General features: G+C 46.1%; 1 protein-coding gene across 1 annotated transcript in view; it reads right to left on the reverse strand.

The window, feature by feature from the left end:
* The window catches only part of LOC133225083 (protoheme IX farnesyltransferase, mitochondrial), a 102,786-nt gene extending 100,296 nt beyond the window's left edge, over positions 1-2,490 (reverse strand). Inside the window, exons 1-3 of the mRNA XM_061377135.1 lie at positions 2,336-2,490; positions 1,716-1,840; positions 149-473 (exon numbers count right to left, since the gene is read on the reverse strand). Of these exons, the coding sequence (XP_061233119.1) occupies positions 149-473; positions 1,716-1,840; positions 2,336-2,378 (493 nt within the window). The 5' untranslated portion in view covers positions 2,379-2,490. The remainder of the gene's footprint in view (positions 1-148; positions 474-1,715; positions 1,841-2,335) is intronic.
* Positions 2,491-19,147: the final 16,657 nt, after the last annotated feature.

Below are 19,147 nucleotides of genomic sequence, written 5' to 3' on the forward strand. Positions count from 1 at the left end.
GCAACAATTTTCCTTGCAATTGAGCCAGGGACTTTGTGCAGTAAAGTGGGAATTCTCACACAAAAACCTACACAGTACCAGTAACATACTAAGGAACTCTGATATATTAAACAGGATGCACAGAAGTGAAAAAAATGACCAGGAGTACCTGTAAGCTTAATCTTGGACAAGCGTGCCAAAATTCCTGGCAAATCATCCAGCCGTAACTTCATCTCTTTCCACTGTCTGTCTCCTTTGGTTTCTGCTCCTATTGCTGCAACTGAGCCTTCAGTTTGTGCAGCTGACTTCATTTCTCTCAGCTCCTTGCTGATTGATGCCTCAGACAAAGGTTGATGCACAGGTGAAATTGGTCTAATCTTGTGTATAACCTTTTTTTCTTGATCCAGTTGCTGAAGCTCACGAAAAGGAGATGCAACTGAATCAGACTTAGGCTTGGCTCGTTGGCTGAGGTCTTTGTTGCATTGTGTTACATACTGAATAGAAAGAGAATGAATAGTTAAGAAGATATTTATGGCCACCTGAGGCTATTAATATCATCAATATTATTATTATATTATTCTTATTGTCTGGAGAATTACTTCCTATGATGACACGACTGAGATATCCTGAATTTCAAACACTTATTTCACATTCAAAAGAGTTTCTGAGGTCGGACAAGGTATTACAAAAGCAGCTTTTCAACAAACAACTGCACCCATAATGTTTACTTAAGGTGGAAGAATTCCTTCTGTATAAAGTGACTTCCTCCTCTGTAGCTTCAACAGTAAACTACTTTGTTCATTCAAAACCTCCAGACAACATCAATTGATTTACAACTGATCAATTCACCATCAAACAGGTAAATGCATGCCTGTAACAACAGCAGTCTTCAAATAAAAGCACTCCACTTTTTGCATCTTTGAGATAGGCAAAAATCAGAAAAGTGACAGAAAATGCAATCTACCTCCTATGATACGAAATCACCTCCCACATTAGGCTACTGCTATGTATGCCAAACTTCACACTAATTAACTAGACAACCATTTTACATAGAAGTTCAAGTGAACATGTATTAAACAGGAAGTTTGAAGCCTCATTTAGAGGCTCTTACAGAATAAAACACAGAGTAAGGAAAACTCTTTTTAGATCTAATGAACAAGGCATAACTCTGGGAGAGCAAAATATGTCTTTTATTACCATTGTCTTACATGCAATACAATTGCTTGAAGACGAAGATAGAATTTCAAGGGTTTGAATGATAACAAGAGCCCTTTTAATACCTCAAATTAACAGCACACTATAGAACGTAGCCCATTAAGTTACTCAGGAGCCCTGATTCAAATTAACTGATTAACTCTTCACTCAGAACACACTACCTCCACAAGTGAGTTCCATCTACCACTTGTGCCACTGCTAGCCAGGACTGTACTTCCTTAATAGCATTTTAATAAATAGTAACTTCAGAAATCATTTCATTTCATTCTTCTCAACAGGACAAGGATGCCCTGATTCAAAAGCACAAAAAGCCCCTGCGGGCACACTGCAAAACAAGGCACTACCCTTGCTACAGCAGGTTTCCTCCAAGATTCTAAGTGCTAAACCCTGATGCAGCGTAGATAAGGAGACACTTGGAACTGCTTGAGATTGGCTGATAAGAAAACTGTCAACTAATCCCCATTCTGACTCATCACATAGGACAAATCAAAGCATGAGAAACATGGGATAAATAGACTCACCATTCGTTTGAGAAAGTTAAAGTACTGAAATGTAATCAATCTGTTGTTGGCTACATGGCATAGCTGTACAAACTGGCATGGTAACTGCCGTATTCCGGTGTTCTTCAGATGCCAGACAAATAGTCCTATTTAAATAAAAAGAAAACACACACCAGAACCTGCTTCATTCTCTGCCACCAAGTTTGCTTTTAACTGAGATTACAGCATCTATCATCAGTTGTGACACAAAACACCTCAAAAATGGGAGCCAGAGCTGTGGAGGTGAAGAACTAAATGAGCAGCTTGCCCTAATGGAGTTTTCTTCTGAATCTCTCCAGAGATGCACTTTTAATTTACTGCTCCATTACTATATCTACATGCTACTGACAAAACCACCTTGGCAAATAAGCACAAGGAAGGAGGTGACACAGGGCAGCACCAAAGTCAAACCTCAAAGAGGGCACCCCTGTGTGAGGGGATTCACACAGAGACACACAGGCCCTGTGCACCACCACAAAGCCTACTCACAGCCCCACGGTCGGCCTGGGCCCAGCCACCACCACCCCGTCCCTGCCCACCCCACAAGCCTCGGCCCCCCCCTGCTCCCCGGAGCCCGCCGGGGCCCCGCTGCCCCCCGGTACCTGCCAGCGCCCGGGGCGGGCTGCAGCGGCGAGCAGCGCTCATGGCCGCGGCGCCGCTCCCGCCGCCCTCTCCTCTCACCGCCTGGGCGCCGCCATCTTGCCCGGCGTGACCGCTAAACTCCTTCCGGGTCAGCGCTTCCTGGGGCGGGCTGAGGGGTTCCGGGAGAGGCGGGGGCCGCGGGGACGGGGTTGTTCTGTTCCGCGCCCGCAGGGATCGGGCACTGAGGGGCTGGGGGAGGCTCCCAGCGAGCTCCCGTGCCTCTGCAGAGGGGGGAAAGCGCTTCCCGGCGCTGGGGTGTGCGTGTAGAGGCGGTCCGGTGCGGGGTTTGGCGGAGCGTTGGTCCTGCTGGCTCCTGGGGGGAAGCGCTCGGTGGGTGTCAGGTTATGGAGTCATTGGGTTAACCAGGTTGGAAAGGAGCTTTAAGGTCATCAAGCCCAGCTGTTCCCAGCCCTGCCAAGGCCACCACTAACCCGTGGCACTGAGGGCCTCGGCTGCACGGTGTGTGAACGCATCCATGGATGGTGACTCCAGCACTGCCCTGTCCCAATGCCTGAGCATCCCGTGGGGAAGGAATTGTTCCTCAGCTCCATCTAAACCTGCCCTGGTGCAGATAGAGGCTGTTTCCTCTTGGGTTATAATAAGAGATGAAGGCATGAGGTGGGAGCTGAGGCTGGACCGGGCACTTCAGGGACATTAGCCGTGAAGAAGCAGCCCAGAGACCTGTTTCTAGCACTGCTTGTGATGCCCTCATCACCATCCCTATGCACATCATCAGTTACGGTGGCATCCGTGACAGAGAGCAAGAGGGTGCTGTGGAGTTCATGGGGAGATAGCAAGAAACAACCAGGAGAGGTCTAATAAAAGGTAAATGAATCCGTGAGAACCTGGAGTCTCATTTCCAAAAGGAGCTGAACTTTAAAGAGCCAAAGACTTGGTAAAAAAAAACACCCATATATATAAGTCTGCATTTAGTTCCTAAAGTAATTTCGTTTCAATACCCATTGGGTGAAGTTAAACACTTTAGGAGCTCATACTGAAGAGCTGACCCAGCTGTCATCTCATCTTCTCCTCATACAAGTACCAGATCCACTGCTAAGCAGACTCACTTTGCTGACCTGAAGGGAAAAAACCCTGTTATTTCACTGTTTAAACTCACCCTGCACAGGGTCTGATAGGTTGAGAGCTGGTGCAAGGCACAGAGGAAGGGGCCTTGGGCTGGAGTATGAACAAAATGGGAAGGGAATGGTTAGGAGTGCTCAAGCTGTAAAGCATAATTGCACCCCCAGGCATCTTTAAAATGTTTTCTCTTAAGAGTTTAGGTTCAGGAGATGTAGGCTATCAGTCACTTAAATGCTTTCAAAAATCATTCTCAATATTTTAACATGGAAATCTTCCTCAGAACCATCTTCCTCCCAGGCTTTCATTTCTTTATGGTGCTTAAATTCATGCAAAAGTCATCTTAAATCATTATTAGGAAGATAAAATGAAAACAGTCACTCTAATTCACCAAGAATATCCTACTTCAGAGCATTTATTTCCACTCTCTTTCTATTTGGGGAGCTGGGGAGAAATTAGGGCTTCAAATTCCTTACAGTTAATATCCTGTTTTACTCCGGGTTCTCACCACTGAGCATATATCACTTCACAGTTCCTGTTTGCGTCTCTAGTTTTTTGTAACTTCCACAGATTTGGCCTCAGATTCAATTTACACCTGCAAAAATAGAGCAAACATCACGTAGCAAACACACACAATGGTTACACAGAGGGCTGGAATGGTCGGTTGGGTTTAGGGCAGTTTGGGTCAGAAAGGAAAAGGTTGAGGTAGCCGAGTGTTCCGTGTCAGGGCTGAGATTTAAGGTTTAATGGTTTTCATTGCCTTTCACTTGGGCAATAAATTGCACCCCTGGTGAGAGGGGGTAAAACATGACTTTTCTAATTAAGGAGAATGTTATCCATGGGCCTCAAGACAGAGCAATACTTCTTTGTGGAACAATAATGATGATTTAGGGCACAGAGGATGTCACATACCCGCTTGGGTTTGACCGCTAAAGCTACTCCTAGAGAGAAAAAAAACCCTTAGGATTTTTAGTGGACACAAGTATTCAAAAGAGCTGTATTTCAGCCTAAAATGGTTCCACAGGTTATAAGCAAAGGTTCAGGTTTCCATGGTGTTGCTTCTGCAGAAGCTGTCTCCATGGAAGGCTCCAGAAAGTACCTGGGAAAGGGATTACAGGAGTATGGCCCTTGCAGGGAGCTCTAAGCACCTTCCCCATGCAGCTCCCACAGTCTAGTTCATACAAGCCCAGGTACCAGTGTCACAGGGCTCCATGGAAGGTTGCGGGAGCACCCTCATCTCACAATCTAGTTTACATCGGAGATGTCACAGGGCACCGTTGTGGGGCACAGCAACTCCTGAAGCATCTCTAGCTGTTGTGCTAATTGCTAAGATGGGCAATTCCTCCGGGTCTGTGGATACTTCCCTGCAGTTATAAAGTAAACACTGCACCTACAGGTCTGTTTGCAGGGTGATGCAAGGGGCGTTTAACCACGCGACTCCCATTAATGTTAATTATAGAGCACATATTAACAGCATTATACGATCCTTTTTCCTATTAGCACTATCATAAATCTGACTTGTGGGGCTTAATTAGAACTCAGTAGCAAAATGCAAGAGTTTGGTACGTGAAAGGGCAAATTTGTAGAGACAGCAAACTATTATTATACTTTGATCTCAAAATCTTGCCTTTTTTTACTCGTAACACCACCGAGATTGATTTGTTGTCAGAAAATGATTTAGAGACTGACTGTAAAAATACTATATTTTCCTTGCTTTATAGAATGTGGCATTGATGCTAGAGCTCTGCAGAGACTTGATGTACTTTCAGATAGGGAATTCTAAAAGCCAAGTGCAAAATAAATAAGATGGCATCCTGCTGTTATTGTGGTAACCTTTGCAGATCATTTCAGAACTGTGACTGTTGTATAGTTTAGTAATACACCATGGGGGAAGCTGGAGCTTAGTGTGGTTCTATCTCAGCCAGGATTTGCTTTTTGGGGGCCCAGTGTGTAACAGAAGTCCAAAGAGAAGGGCATGGGGACACATCAGGAACAGAAGAAATAACAGATAAAAAGAGCTAAGAAAGTATTAAAGGCCAAGCCAGACTGTATTAATAGAAAGCTTATTGACTGCCTTAGGCACCTACACTGAGCAAAAGATCTCTCCTCAGCACTACAGTTACATCCTTGCTGAGATCTCCTTGAGTCAGGGCTCGTCCCAGATGGAAAACTCAAGGTGATCCTGATGACCAGTTAAGTAGTTCCAGGAGTCAGTTGTAATGGCATGGGTTTGGGAGGCAGTTCTGTGATTTCCCACAAATCAGCGTTTGTGATGCACATTTCAGTGCAAGATTGATGCATAGATATATTTTCTCCTTAAATGAAGAAACCCCACAACCAGGAGCAAAATCTACCAGCTGAGAGCCTGAAACATTCCAATTCCATGCTATTAGACTTGCCCTCAGCAAACAAGTGGAAAGTAGCAAGTAAAAAACCTCAACACATCAAATCCCCCAAACCCTTCCCACCATCCGGATTCCTCAGAGTAGTTAAAGCTTCTAAGTGAAATAGTAGTCCTGGTAGATGAGGGCTCAGTAGCCTTTCTGAAGTGGTGTGCCAGACTGGTTTTGCTCCCAAAGCGGAGTTCAGATATACCATAGGAAATCAGCAGAAGCTAAAAACTGCTGTCTCTTCCCAGCTGTCAAACGCGGCCTTGTGCTGACCCTATGGTATGCCATTTCTTGGCAAGCCTGTGTTGAATGCTCACCACCTTCAATGGACTGTGAGCTGTAATAGCTTCAAGAGAAAAACTTCCACCTTTCCTTAGGTAGAGCTTTGCTGAGTGCCCGGTGTAAATTCAGCTGCAATCAGATTTGGAGTTGACGTCAAATCTGGTCCAAACATGGAGGTGATGGGGAGTAAATAGCAAGATGACTGCAGATGAACCCTATGAAAGGCAGCATGAGAAGAATCACCCCTAATAAATGGCAAGACCTGCCTTAAGCCACATGGATTCACAAAGGAGCTATGTACCCACGGCAAGCCCCCATTGCATCAGCAATTCCTTTGTAACTCACCCTGACATTGCTGTTTCTGACAAGCAGTGATACCTCTTACCCTTTCAAGTTCTCAGCCAGAGTCAACAATGGCTATTTCCAGCAGCCCTTTGCCCTGAAAACAACATTCTGAAGAAAAGGACCTATGTCCTGTGCTCTTTCAGCTCAGAATTGCTGCTTGAATATTGCCAGAGCCCCTTTCTATTTTTGCTTTCATACCTCCTTTCAGAGGTCTTTCTTTTCCTGGAAAATCTATGTGAAATTCTCAAGCTGCCTAGGACTCAAAAGATCTAATAAAAATAAGATTTATTAAGAGCAGAGGGAGGAAATCAGATTAAAACTGAAGAAACAGCTTGCATAACTGATCTCCTATACTCAGCAACTGCTCAGGAAGTGCTCGGTCCGCACACATTAACTGTTTTGTGGAAGTGCTTTTCAGCCTGATAGCCAGAAAAGGCAGGCAGCAGTCTGCAGAGTGTGTCTTCTCTGCAGATATGGCCATTAGTTGCACAAAGCCCATCAGTGCTCAGCACCAGATGCCAAGTTGTGTTTTGCTAACCCCCTGTTAACTCAGTTTTCCTAGCGCTCAGGAGGAGCAGACTCCCCTCCAGCCACAGCAGAGGACCCCAGGCGCCAAGACCCTCCTTACCCCAAAAAAGCATGAGTGCAGTGATAGCAGATCCTAGTATAAATAACGCATCCCATGGCAACTTATCCATGTAAGACTGAATGGCTCACAGGAGAGGTGGCACTGGTGAAACAGGGTGTGCTGTGGGTAAGGCTTGCTGGGGCTGTATGTCCACCACAGCACCCATGCACTTACTGCCCTGACCTGCAGCACTCAGCTAGTCCTACCTCCTGGAGCTTCTGTCTTCTCACAGCAAACCAGTTAAGCAAAATTTGGTCTTGTTACTTGGATTGATAGCTAAGGAGAGCCCAAAGCTCTGCAAGAAGTGGTCTCAGTGACTCAGACACTGGCATTTTTCTTTCTGAGTCAGCACTGAGCCTGTGCCCAAACATGGTACGGGGGCAACAGCATGGCAGGAGGCTTTGCCTTTTAGGTGTGAAACATAATTGAGGTTGTAACCAGTCATTATCTTATTCCCCTTATGCTTTCCCATCCTTGCTGGCTAGCTGCTGCCTGGCTGAGCTCTGCATCCCCTGGGAAGCAGCACTTCCTCTCAATAATTGCTTCACACCTACCTCACCAGTGAGCACAGCCCTCCCTGGCTGGGAGATGGGAAGGCTGTCAGCTTTCCCTCCTTCTCCTGGGTGTTAAGCTAGTCCCTCGTGGGAGAAGAGTGAGAAACTCCAGTGTTCCCCCTCACTATGAAGGGAGGAATACTCTGTGGTTTTTATTTTTCTCATTTGTACATGAATCAATTTTGTTTGAGGAAAAAAATATTGTGGAAGAGAAACACACCAGGACATGCAACAGGAGGTGCATGAGACACCCCGCAACCTCTTAGCAGCAATCCCCAGCATCTTCCAGCATGGAATGCTAGATGGCCAAAATAAAGGAATGCCTTGCTTGTGTTTCCAGTTGCTCTTCACATCACAAAATACATCCAAGACACATCTTTTTTTTTCAGAGAAACACCATAGGTCTACCATAGATTGCAAGCTCCACAAGATGTCTGTGGCTTGCAGGCTGCTGATCCAAGAGCCTAAGCCAGCTGGTACCAGGAGAAGACCGTCATGGTCAGGACAATTCATCTGCCTGCAGACTGTTACCATCAGGTCCTCAGGAAGGGAAGTGCCTGTAGTTGGAATGACACATGGGGGAAGGCTGCAGGGGTGCAGGTTGAGCAGCCCTGCTCCGGGGAGCAGAGTGATGCCGGACATCTTCACCATTGGCTTTGAACCTCCATGGAAGAATGTCCCATGGAGATGCTGGCAGACTGTGAAGAAACCCCTCAACAGAGGACAAGCCTTATGTGCCAAATAAGTTGTGTTATTCAAAGGCTGCCTATTTGGTTTCCTGCCTGCTGCAGTGGGTTCTGGTCCCTCCAAATTGAGCATTGCAGCGCTATTTGGCTTCAACTGGAGCAATGTTTAGCCCATGGTGTACATCAGGTCAATGCAACCTCGGAGACTGAGGATGTCTTGATTATAAGAAGAGCAGAATACACATTCTCCTTATTTATAGACATGTAGGACAAAGTTATTATAAATCATGCAGCCAAGCAGTCATTTCTTGCAGCTCTCACATCCCAGACCAACTAACCATGTTCATATTAGCCTCAGCAGTTGACAACCATAGCAAAGAACTTGCAGAAAGAATAACATTTATGAACATATCAAAATGATTCATAATGGGCTATCAAAAATAGCAAGAGATGAAAGAGGCAGCCTACAGATAAGCCATTTTGAGATCCTTGGTAATTCAGAGCACTGTTTTTAAAAGTCAAGTTTTAGCTATCACAGATCTGTCCCTGCTGCTCTGCAGATAACAAGGTGGGTTGTTCTGATCAGGGTGAGAGCTCTCTTCCACCCAGGGCTCTTTATTTCACTCTGGCAGCTATCACATAGATATTGAAAAAAGCTCTGTGTAACTCCCACCCACCTTCCATCTCCTTTATGCTGCCAAAGCGACAAGCCTGAGCACACAGCAAATTCAGCCTTAGTTTCTATGGGCTGGTTCTGCTTAGCACTGCCATATTCTAAGGGTTAATTCTGGCACACAAGGGTAGTTGGTCAAGTAAAGTGTGTGCACCCCCGGGCAGTTTGCATAGTCTGTCAGGCACTTGTTAACACACTAACCCATTCATTTTTTGATGAATTTGTGGCATGTTGGACACGAGCCAGAGGCTGAGCTGGGAACAATATTTATTGCTATCTACACACAATAATTCATGTCTGCCCAAATCACAGCCTTTCCCTAATCCACAGTATTGCCAAACATTTGCAGTACTCTCAGCTGATTAGCATTGGCTTGGCTTGGCCCGACCTAGTGGAAAGAAACGTAAGACAGTGAATGCAGCTGAATGCTTTGATCACCGATAGAGGCTGATATTTCTTCCCTGCCTGTTCTATCAGTCCATAATGTAAAGATTCTTGAGATGTAAAGAGCTGTGTTTTGTGCTGTAACAGCAATATGGAATGTCCAGCCCTTATTCTATGAGAGGGGTCTTGCCAAATACCCATCTGAACAAGAGGACAATAGTTTTGTGTGCTACTGAAACCAAGTAAGAGCCTTCAGCCACTGTTTCTTGAGAATCATTATTTACAATTTAGGAGTTGATGGAGCTGATATCATCAGCTTGATGGATCACAAAGTTTTCATAGTATGGTTTTCCAGTCACTGTGTTAAGCTACAGGAAATATAAACCACGATATTTAGGTTGAGAACTGTACAGCATTATTGGAGGCTACTGAAGATTGCTTAAAAATATCCTCCATATTTCCTAAGTGTATGAAGATAAAAGAAGAAAGAAAAGAGGAAAAAAATACAAATTCAGAGGTTTGTTGGATAGGCTTGCAAAGTATTTGGAGAAAAATGGAGGCTGGATGCAGACAGGTTTAGTGTTCATTAAAGCTGGAATGACACATACTGAATTTGGGTATGTCCCCCACATGACATGGTACCTAGATGGTGGGGACAGACTGGTGATTGTGGAACGAGAAAAACAACCTCTGAAACAGCACATGCCTCTCAAAGCCCTCCCAAGATGAGTGTCATCCATCCTGTCACATAGAGAGGTAAATTAAGCTCAGAGTCACCCAAAATACCATGAAAGAACCTCTGTGCTCTGTTAGACCATTTCCCCATATTTATAACTACCCTGGTTTTAAGAACCAATAATCACAGGACTGCCCTATCTGGACCTCTGAGAAAGAGACAGGGAGGGGATGGCCATGCTTCACAGGGTGCCATCACCCAGGTAAGAGCTGCAGCAACAAAGAGAAAGGGTTTTACACAGCAAAAACTTTTCCACTTGTCTGTACCAAATATAGAGGCTGAGTAAAATCAGCCTGGCTAGCATTACTCCTTACCCAGTCCTACACTGGTTTGTCAAGGCTCTGTTTGTTTTCAAAACAGACCAACATGACTTATTTATATGTGGTTGTAGCCCAGGTCTTTTGGTCACATCCTCACCTTCAGGAGACCTTTGTAATTTTCCATGCAGGCCAAGCAATTTGTCTTTGGTATTTTCAACCTAATTCTTCCTTATTCCTGTAAAAAGGAGTGAAGTTTAAGGCTGATTTTGTTACATGAGGAAACTTGAAGGAGTTGCATCACTAACAGCAACTTTATCTGACCTGAATTTGATTACTGCATAGCTCAAACCCCTTAGGGAACCTTCATTACGACAGCATTAAGGAAGCGTTCTGAGTTTTTTAAATCCTTGTAAATGGTCTTTTCAGAACTATAAATTCAGCTTTTTATCATAAACTTTCTCTTCCTAAATAAAAAACCTCTCAACTTATTTCACTCTATTTCATGACAGTGTTTTAAAATACCATTTAATACTCATGAAATGCACTGCAGATCCAAGTTGGGTGTCTATGGGCTGTATCTGGGAATGAATGCTCTGAGTTTTGGGGCTTTTTTAAATTCTCACTACGTACTACTTGAATTAAGCTCACCCCCTGCTCTTGCCAGGATCCAGGTGCATGGCACAAAGTGCTATATAACACCACAAGATGCAACCAGGGCCATAGATAAATAAAATCAAGCAGATAAAACCAAGGGAAGTGCTCTTGTCATTGCTTTACATACAGGGTACAAGGACATGAAGAAAGGAGCTCAAGGTCAGGTTGGACGGGGCTTGGAGCAACCTGGTCTAGTGGAAGGTGTCCGTGCCTGTGGCAGGGGTTGGAACTGGATGAGCTTTAAGGTCTGTTCCAACCCAAACCAGCCTGAGTAGTCACACTCAGGCACCAAATGCAGGAGCGTGAGCTCAGAGGACATTTCTCCTCCATCATTATGGGGTTGTTTCCAGGGGTTGTTTCCATCGGTCAGAGGAATGAGTGGCACAGAGGTGAGGAGCCTCAAGGAGGGGATGTGAGAGGGGGGGACCGCAGCATAGGTCTGACAGAGGAGGCAGGAGGAAGCTCCAGCCACAAAGCAGGCTTGGAGGGAAAACTTCTGCAGGGTGCATCTCTCAAGCAGGACAAAATCAGCTGGGTATGGAGGAGAAACCCTTCTGACTTGTCCTGTAAGGAGTTTAAACACAGCTTTCTTTTCATTTCTTCTCCTCTGTCCTTCACACACATTTGTAATTGTTTCTCTGTTCCAAATATTATGAGTAGAAACTAGTCACCCAGGCATGCAGCGTTTTGTATATTCAATACATATAACAGTAACTGATTGTTTAACAATAGCCTCAAGGAGCACCTCTATACTCTGCATGGGTGTGTGTTGATTTACGTCTCTTTGTGGCACGTTGTGCCGCTGATCTGGGTGCTCCATCTTCCCATCTCCTGCCTGGCACTGCCATGGACGTGGTGTGATGCGTGGGTGTCTGTGCGTGACATGTCCAACCTCTCCATCTGCACACGTATCTGCTAGGAGGGCACAGAGCAGGTAACACTTCTTGATTAACCTGGGTTTAAGTCAAGAACGTGGGTTTGCAGGCTCTCACCCCAGCTGCCACTTGGCTCCTGTGGTTTGTTCAATGGCTTGGAAGCTTTTTCTCTATTAAAGAGAGGACCTGAGCCATCTGCCGAGAGCAGAGCTGGGCTGTGGTGGTCCCCATGGCATGGCCACTCTCTTTGCTGGGGCTGAGGACAGGAGGAGGATCACGGGCTCCTGCAATGGAACTCCTAATTAATTGTCCTTACAGTGCCGCTTTTCCTTATTTTTCTTGTTAACGACTGATGCTTAAGAAGGGAGCTCAGCAGCTCGGCCATTTCAGAGTCCCCATTAATTTAATCTTCCTCCTTATTTATTGATGGAGCTACTTTCTCTCCTGCCTTTTTGTGTCCCCATGATGTATTTCTAAAAGCCTTTCCGATGCCTCTGGGAGCAGTCACTCATTCGCCTGCCCTTGCCGTCTCCCTGAAAGCCTCCCCTCCTCAGCAAGACTTGTGCTTGTTTCTGCATCCGCTCCTCTTTCCTGCCAGAAAACTTCATGCTCTTTCCAACTTTCCCACCATCTCCATTTGCTGCCTTGTTTGCAGCTCCTCGGTCATTGCGTTTTCCTCTTCCCATGTAAAAGCATCGTTAAGGATGGGAGCGGACTGGCACAAAGTGCCTTCCCTTTGCAGGGATTTGGGCTACCTGACAGCAGCCGTGTCCTACTTTCTCCTGGACCATCGCTCAGCCTTTCATTTGGAAAGGTTGTCCTCTCCAGCACACTGTGTTCACCAGACTCCCCAGACTCCCTTGTCTGAATTCTAATACTCCTACGCCTGTATCACAGCATTGTAACAGTTGCAGCCATTTAGCATTAATTAGCATGAATGTAATTTAGTTCAGTCCTCATGGACCTAGTGGTGGCCCAGTTCTGATACGCATGGCACAGGCACAGCAAGAAGCAGTCCCTGTCCCAAAGCATTTACACTCTACAGATGAGCCAGAAGGGAAATACCTTTTCCCCATTATACCAAAGCAAGAAGAGATTTGCGGGGGAGTTCAGAATCACCTCTAATGGCTGAGCTCCCATGCAGAGCCTAGTTCATGGCCTTGCTTCTGCTAATCCTCCTTAGGAGAGTTGTCCTGGGTCACAGGGGGACAACAAGCCCTCTGCCTACGCATGGGTACGGCACTGCCTCCGCTCCACCTCTGCCAACCCGGCTCCCTTGGCAGAGCCAGCCCTTTTGTTTCTGCTTCCTGCAGTTCAGAGATGCCAGGGAGGCTTCTCCGTTTGCTTGAGTTTGAGATTTCGCTCTTGGATCTGCTCCCCATCCTGCTGAGTTTTGCCCCTTCCTAATCAAACAGCCTTTCAGCGCCATGACCTTCAATTAGGCCAAGGTGTCCCGTGCCTTGCTCAGAAATCCCAGAAGCAAACTGATAGTCACTGAATGCCTCTTTGCTGTGTGAAGATAAGCTGTAAGCCAGAGCTGGAGAATATTAATACCTGCTCCAAAAGGAACAGAAGGTTGTTTCTTAGCTGAGTGAAAATGGGTTCAAACATGTGGGTGTGTGACCAGATGGGCTGGGTGTGTTAGGAGCACACACTTGCTATAGAAACTTCAATATTTTCTTTAAGGAGCAGCAACCATTCATCTAAAAAAATAATGCCACCAGGTTTTTGCATATAAACAGGAACAAAGAATGGTAAATAATGGTTCAGTACCTCCCAGCTGTAAGGAAGCATCTCGGCAGTGCTCACAGTCTCATACAGCATGTCCTTGGGTGAATGCCTACATCTCAGAGCCAGGCCTGGGAGACCATATGTTGTTGGTGACATTTGATTTCTTCCATGTCTTTGTGAAAGAGATTTCTTTATGGTGTTGTTTCTATGGGGAGGTAGATAATGGATCCTGTCTGCTAGCTGGAAAACTTCCACCATGCATGGCAGAGAAGGACTTGACCCTGCTCTAGAGCAGGCTGGGATGAGGATGGCTTCCACTTCTACCCAAGGCATTAGGAAAGCTTCCATTCCATCACAGTATGAAAGAAATACAAATTCAGAGGCCTCAGAAAACTGGGAAAGACAACCACTGCTCACCAGCACCTCCAGGCACTCAAGAGCCCCTTGATGTGGCAAGGGGAATATGTGGTGCTCTGGCCTCCTCATTTACATTCATTTCCCCTTGGATGACTATGAGCAACTAACAGGGGTATAAAATGCAGTGAATTTAGGCTGGGTGTGATCTCCATAGTTAGTTAGAAGCCCCTTTTGCTGAGATCAGTAAAGCTTCAGAGGGTAAAAAGCATGTAAAGCCCTTAATGGTCATTTGCACAGAGATGAGAAGATGGATGAAAGACTGTCCTGCAAACACGTCTAGTAGTGCTTTACGGCTGGTGCAGCCATTTATACCTGTGTAAGGAAGATAAAGTAAACCAGCACCATCTCCAAGGGGTAACCTAATACACTGCAGAGAGTCAGTGTCACAAGGAAAATGCAGGAAATCTACATGGAGCCATTTATCATTGGTTTATTGCATTGTTGAGGCTGAGCTGGAGCTATAAAAACAGGGGACTTCAGAGTTCATGGCGATGCACCTTGGGAAGTGTGTGAGATTTGGACTAGCTCAGCTCCTTTGGTGTTCTTTCATTGCTCAACTTGCAAATGAGGCTGTGGGGTCGGAAGCCTGACTTTGGATATTCATTTTTAAAAGGACCAGCCTGAATTCCTACCAGAGGCAGAGCAAAAAAGAGATTGTCTGCCCTGGAAAAGAGCCATTCAGAAACAATTTCCCCTAAAATTCTCACCACGGGTGATGAAAATCCACAGCAAAGAGGGGGGGAAAAAGAAACAAGATGAATTAATGCTCTTTTAGAAAACTTCTTACAACTGATTTCTAATGAGGCATGGCCAATGTTGTTGACACGCAATTGGATCAGCTTCAACTCCTGCGACGACTGGTTGATGAATGGACAAATTCCAGGGGTAGAGACAAACGCTGCCTTCCTCTCCCACAACTCAGCACTTCTCCCACAGACTGCTTAAACCTCCACCAGAAATGACTTTGTATTAGTAGTTTAATTAAAAGTTTCCATACTGAGGTTGCCTTTGCTCTTGCCAGCCTCTGGATGGGGAAATGAAACGCACAGCCACAGTGGAAGGCTTTGAGCTGGTTTTATGGGGAGAGCTGCTAACCCACTCCACTGGTGTTTACAACACACTCGCTGTGCCATAATTGGCCTGGAAGACTGAGGCCAATGAAGAGGCTTTGCCTACATAAAGCAGTTCTCTATAAGCTCAGCTGCAAATATATGTATTTATTTATATCCTAAGATCTTGCCACAAAATATAGAAACAAGAATGGCATTACTGGCAGGAGCCAGTAAAGTCATCTGTGTTTGCAGATTGGATGTCACTGTGCTTTCTGGGGAGAAGACTGAAGGTTTAACCCATATACATGCAAGGGATGTATCTGTATGGGTTAAACCTCACTTCTTTCTAGCACCGGAGCCTGGTGCTCCTCGTGCCTGTATGGCTACAGGCAGGTACAGCTCCAGATCTTAGCACTCAAACCCCAGCTCTTGGCTGGAGGGAACCAAAGCCTGAGTTTAGAGCTTGCTCTTCTGAGCCAATCCACCCAAAAGAGTGGCTGTGCAATGCTCTGCTCAGCTCCCTCTAGGAAAAACCAAACCAAAACTCATTTAGGCACTGGAACAAAAGCAAATGAAATGCAAATCTGGCTTCAAAGGAGTGTGGGAGACAGGGTTGGTTTACCAACATCTCAAGGGTTCAGGCTGCTCAGAAGGGATGTGGGCAGCCCCAGCTCAGAGGCATCTGCACCATGTAACTCACTTCCTGGGGCAGTCCACGACTAGTAAGCTGTAGGGTCAGTCAGATCCTTCTGGCCTTTGTCTCAGTGACCAGATAAACACTTTGCAATAAGTGGAACTGGCCCAATTGATGGGATGGAAGGAGCTTGCCTGAGCATGCATTAATGCTCTCCTTGTGAAGCCCTATTATGGGACAAGACAGTTCAAATCGCAATCAGGCAGTCGTGGGAACTGAACCTGATCTCCCACGTTCCTGATCTGCTGCAGGGAAACGGGAGATTCCCCATCCTTCACATAGGTTTTTGGGCACATGATATTCCTGTTCTAAGCAGGAATGTGTGAACTCTGGGAACACGGTTGAAGCCACACAGCTTTTGTGGTTTGAATGGGGCTTTTTTCCCTGATCTCTACCTGGCCTACTGCTTCCCATCTGTGTTGGCAGAGGGGGAGAGGAAGGTTGTGATTTGGAGCTGAGGACAGGCAGCCCCAGTGATACACAGCAAAGCTGCTCAGCACTGGGGACAACTCAACCTGCCTTCCAGTGTGAGGGGACAAGCCATCTCCAGGGCAAGGAGGTCATGGAATCATAGAATGGTCACTCTCACCTCTCCTCTCCAAAACCCCTGCTAGGGAAATGCTTTCCCCTTCCTTGCCATTCCCTGCCCCAAAGCACGGGGCTTTCTACTTTTGCAGTTGAAACCTGCACCAGAACCCCATCGCAGGCAGCAATGAATTGAATCACAAGTTATTGCCGCCCTGCAGCAAGTTCAGGGAGCTCAGGCAAGGACCATCCTCACAAGCTCTCCCTCTGCTCTCCTGCCGCAGCCCAGAGAAGACGATGGGTGACCTGCAGATGGAGAAGTGGCCGAGCAGGAGCAGGTTGTGCCTGCGGCAGGGAGGGCTCCTCTGCTGCCCTCAGCAGTTTCTCTGCTCCAGGCCTGTCTTTGCAAGTCAGGGCTTTTTAGAGCCATAATTTTCTAAGTGAGCAGCTGAAATGTGTGTATTCTGTTCAAGTGCAGATTGCCAGCGTTCCCCAAGGGGCAGGGATCCACCTCTCCAGGATCTTATAGCAGAAACAGTGGCTATGCAGTACCAGCAAAAACATGAAGCAGCAGTTCTGAATGCAGGGGAAGCCAGGGTGATGCTGGAAGGAAACTGGAATTCTGCCTTGCCTCCCTTTCCGCTTTAGAACACTGGGGACAGAGTGTTCAGCATTTTAAATAACAGCAGCTTGTCCTCATCCCAAACCAAGCAAAGCCAATGCCGGTAAGACCCTCTGGCTCTATTAGGTACCATTCTGGCCATTGACTCAGGCTGAGAGTGGCCACCAAGTGCTGCCTGGTGGTAGCCAGTCTCTCTTCAAAGACATTGTGCCTGCAGTGGCTGCATCCTGGTACAAGATGAGCCCCATCTCTGGCAGAGATGGAACTCAGTGTCATCACCAATGCTATGAGCAGAGGAAAATCAGGCTGCTTGTTTGAGTCCATAAGTGGAGATTTAAGATTCTCATAGGCAGCCTGGTTTGAAACTCCTGGCTATAGTCTGTCGTGCTATCAACCATGCACCTTTTATGAGCATTTTACTCATTTCAAAAAGCCATCTGGGAGAGAAGAAATTATATATCTATATAAACATGATCTAAGGAGTGAGCACATTACAAATGGGAGCTGGGTCGAAATAAAACCTACTGCAGCGCTTAAAGACTATTCTACATAGATTCACACAAAGCTTTGCTATTTCATAAAACATTAAAGAATTTAAATGACTTTAAATACTTCTGTAGAAATACAGGCTATATTTTATTAAAGGTGTCAGGTCTGTCTAATCTCTCCTGTGTAAGATGTTCATTTTGCAGTAGCAAAGGCACAAAGATCATTAAGTCCATCTCCAGTGCTAGTAAAGACAGCCTTTGCCAGCTACCAAACTCTCTCCTGATTAATACTTTAACATTGGAGGTAATGCTGAGAAACTGTCCTTTGTCACAGACACCAGAGAGATTAGTAGTAAATCTTTTCAAAGAGAGCTGCTGCATCCTTAGCATCCAAGGATTAGAATTTAAAACTGAACTAGTTCCAGTGTGAACGGCTGAGCAAAAATAGCCACGCAGCAGCACACAGACACCAAATGTATTCCCATCACCACTGAGACCTGGGAAACAGGGGTTGCTGGCCTATAAATGTAGTTTTGGGGTTTCTTGTGACTCCAAAGGCTTCAGCGCCAGACAGGATGCTGGGCTAGACGCATCCAGTGTGACCCAACATAGTAACGTTTGCACTGTGGAAAACAACAAGGTAAAGCCCTCAGGACAGGCAGGGTACAGAGGAGCCCTGAGGGCAGATTGGGAACAGTCGCCTTCTGTTAGGGATAAATCTGACCTGGTGCCCGCAAAAAGCAAACAGCAAAACCTGTGGCTTTAAAGGCAGATGCAGAAGCAGAAGGGAGTTGGAGTGTAGAGTGAGAGTGTCAAAATGTGGAGGCTAATTCAGAGGGAAAGTGATAAAACCAGTATAGCAGCCCTCCGTGCTGCAGAGGCACCGGCTCTCCCGGCATCAGTGGATGCAATGGGGCATCAGCAACAGCACAAGGACCCAGGGCAAGAGCAGGAGGGAAGGCAGACAAGGTCCTTGCTCCAGATAGACATTGATCTGGGCAGGTATCATAGAATCACAGAATGGTTTGGGTTGGAAGGGACTTTAAAGCTCATCCAGTTCCAACCCCCTGCCATGGGCAGGGACCCCTTCCACTGGAGCAGCTTGCTCCAAGCCCCTGTGTCCAACCTGGCCTTGAACACTGCCAGGGATGGGGCAGCCACAGCTTCTCTGGGCACCCTGTGCCAGCACCTCACAGAGAAGAGCTTCTGCCTTAGATCTAATCTGAACTTCCCCTGTTTCAGTTTAAACCCGTCACTCTTGTCCTATCTCTACAGTCCTTGATGAAGAGATCTCAAAATGGAACAGAAAGAGGTAACCCAGCGGCTGGTGGCAAACCCAGCGAACACTGAAACATCACAGAAGATACCAGAGCTGCTACAGCAACACAGTGCGGGATCCCCTTGAGAGACACCAAACCCATAGTGATAAGACAACAGATGTTCTACCACAAGGACAACAGAGGGGGAAAGCAATTACACACAAAGATGGCACTCCAGTGCTTGCATGTGTGTCTTTAAATATAAAATCCAGATTTGAAATGTTTTGGTGTGTGATCTCGTAATGGATTCCCTCCCTACACGTGTTTTATGACCCAAACCCAAGGCACACTGAAAAGCATTTGAATGAAGCAAAATATGTAAATGGGAAAGGTGAGCAAGGAAGCTTGCAGACTGCAAATGAAAGAGCTGTAGGAGGTAC

This window comes from Neopsephotus bourkii, unplaced genomic scaffold, assembly GCF_033783945.1.
Source record: "Neopsephotus bourkii isolate Nb327-2 ecotype Australia unplaced genomic scaffold, CSIRO-AGI_Nbou_v1 NB_1749, whole genome shotgun sequence".
Classification (NCBI taxonomy): Eukaryota; Metazoa; Chordata; class Aves; order Psittaciformes; family Psittacidae; genus Neopsephotus; species Neopsephotus bourkii.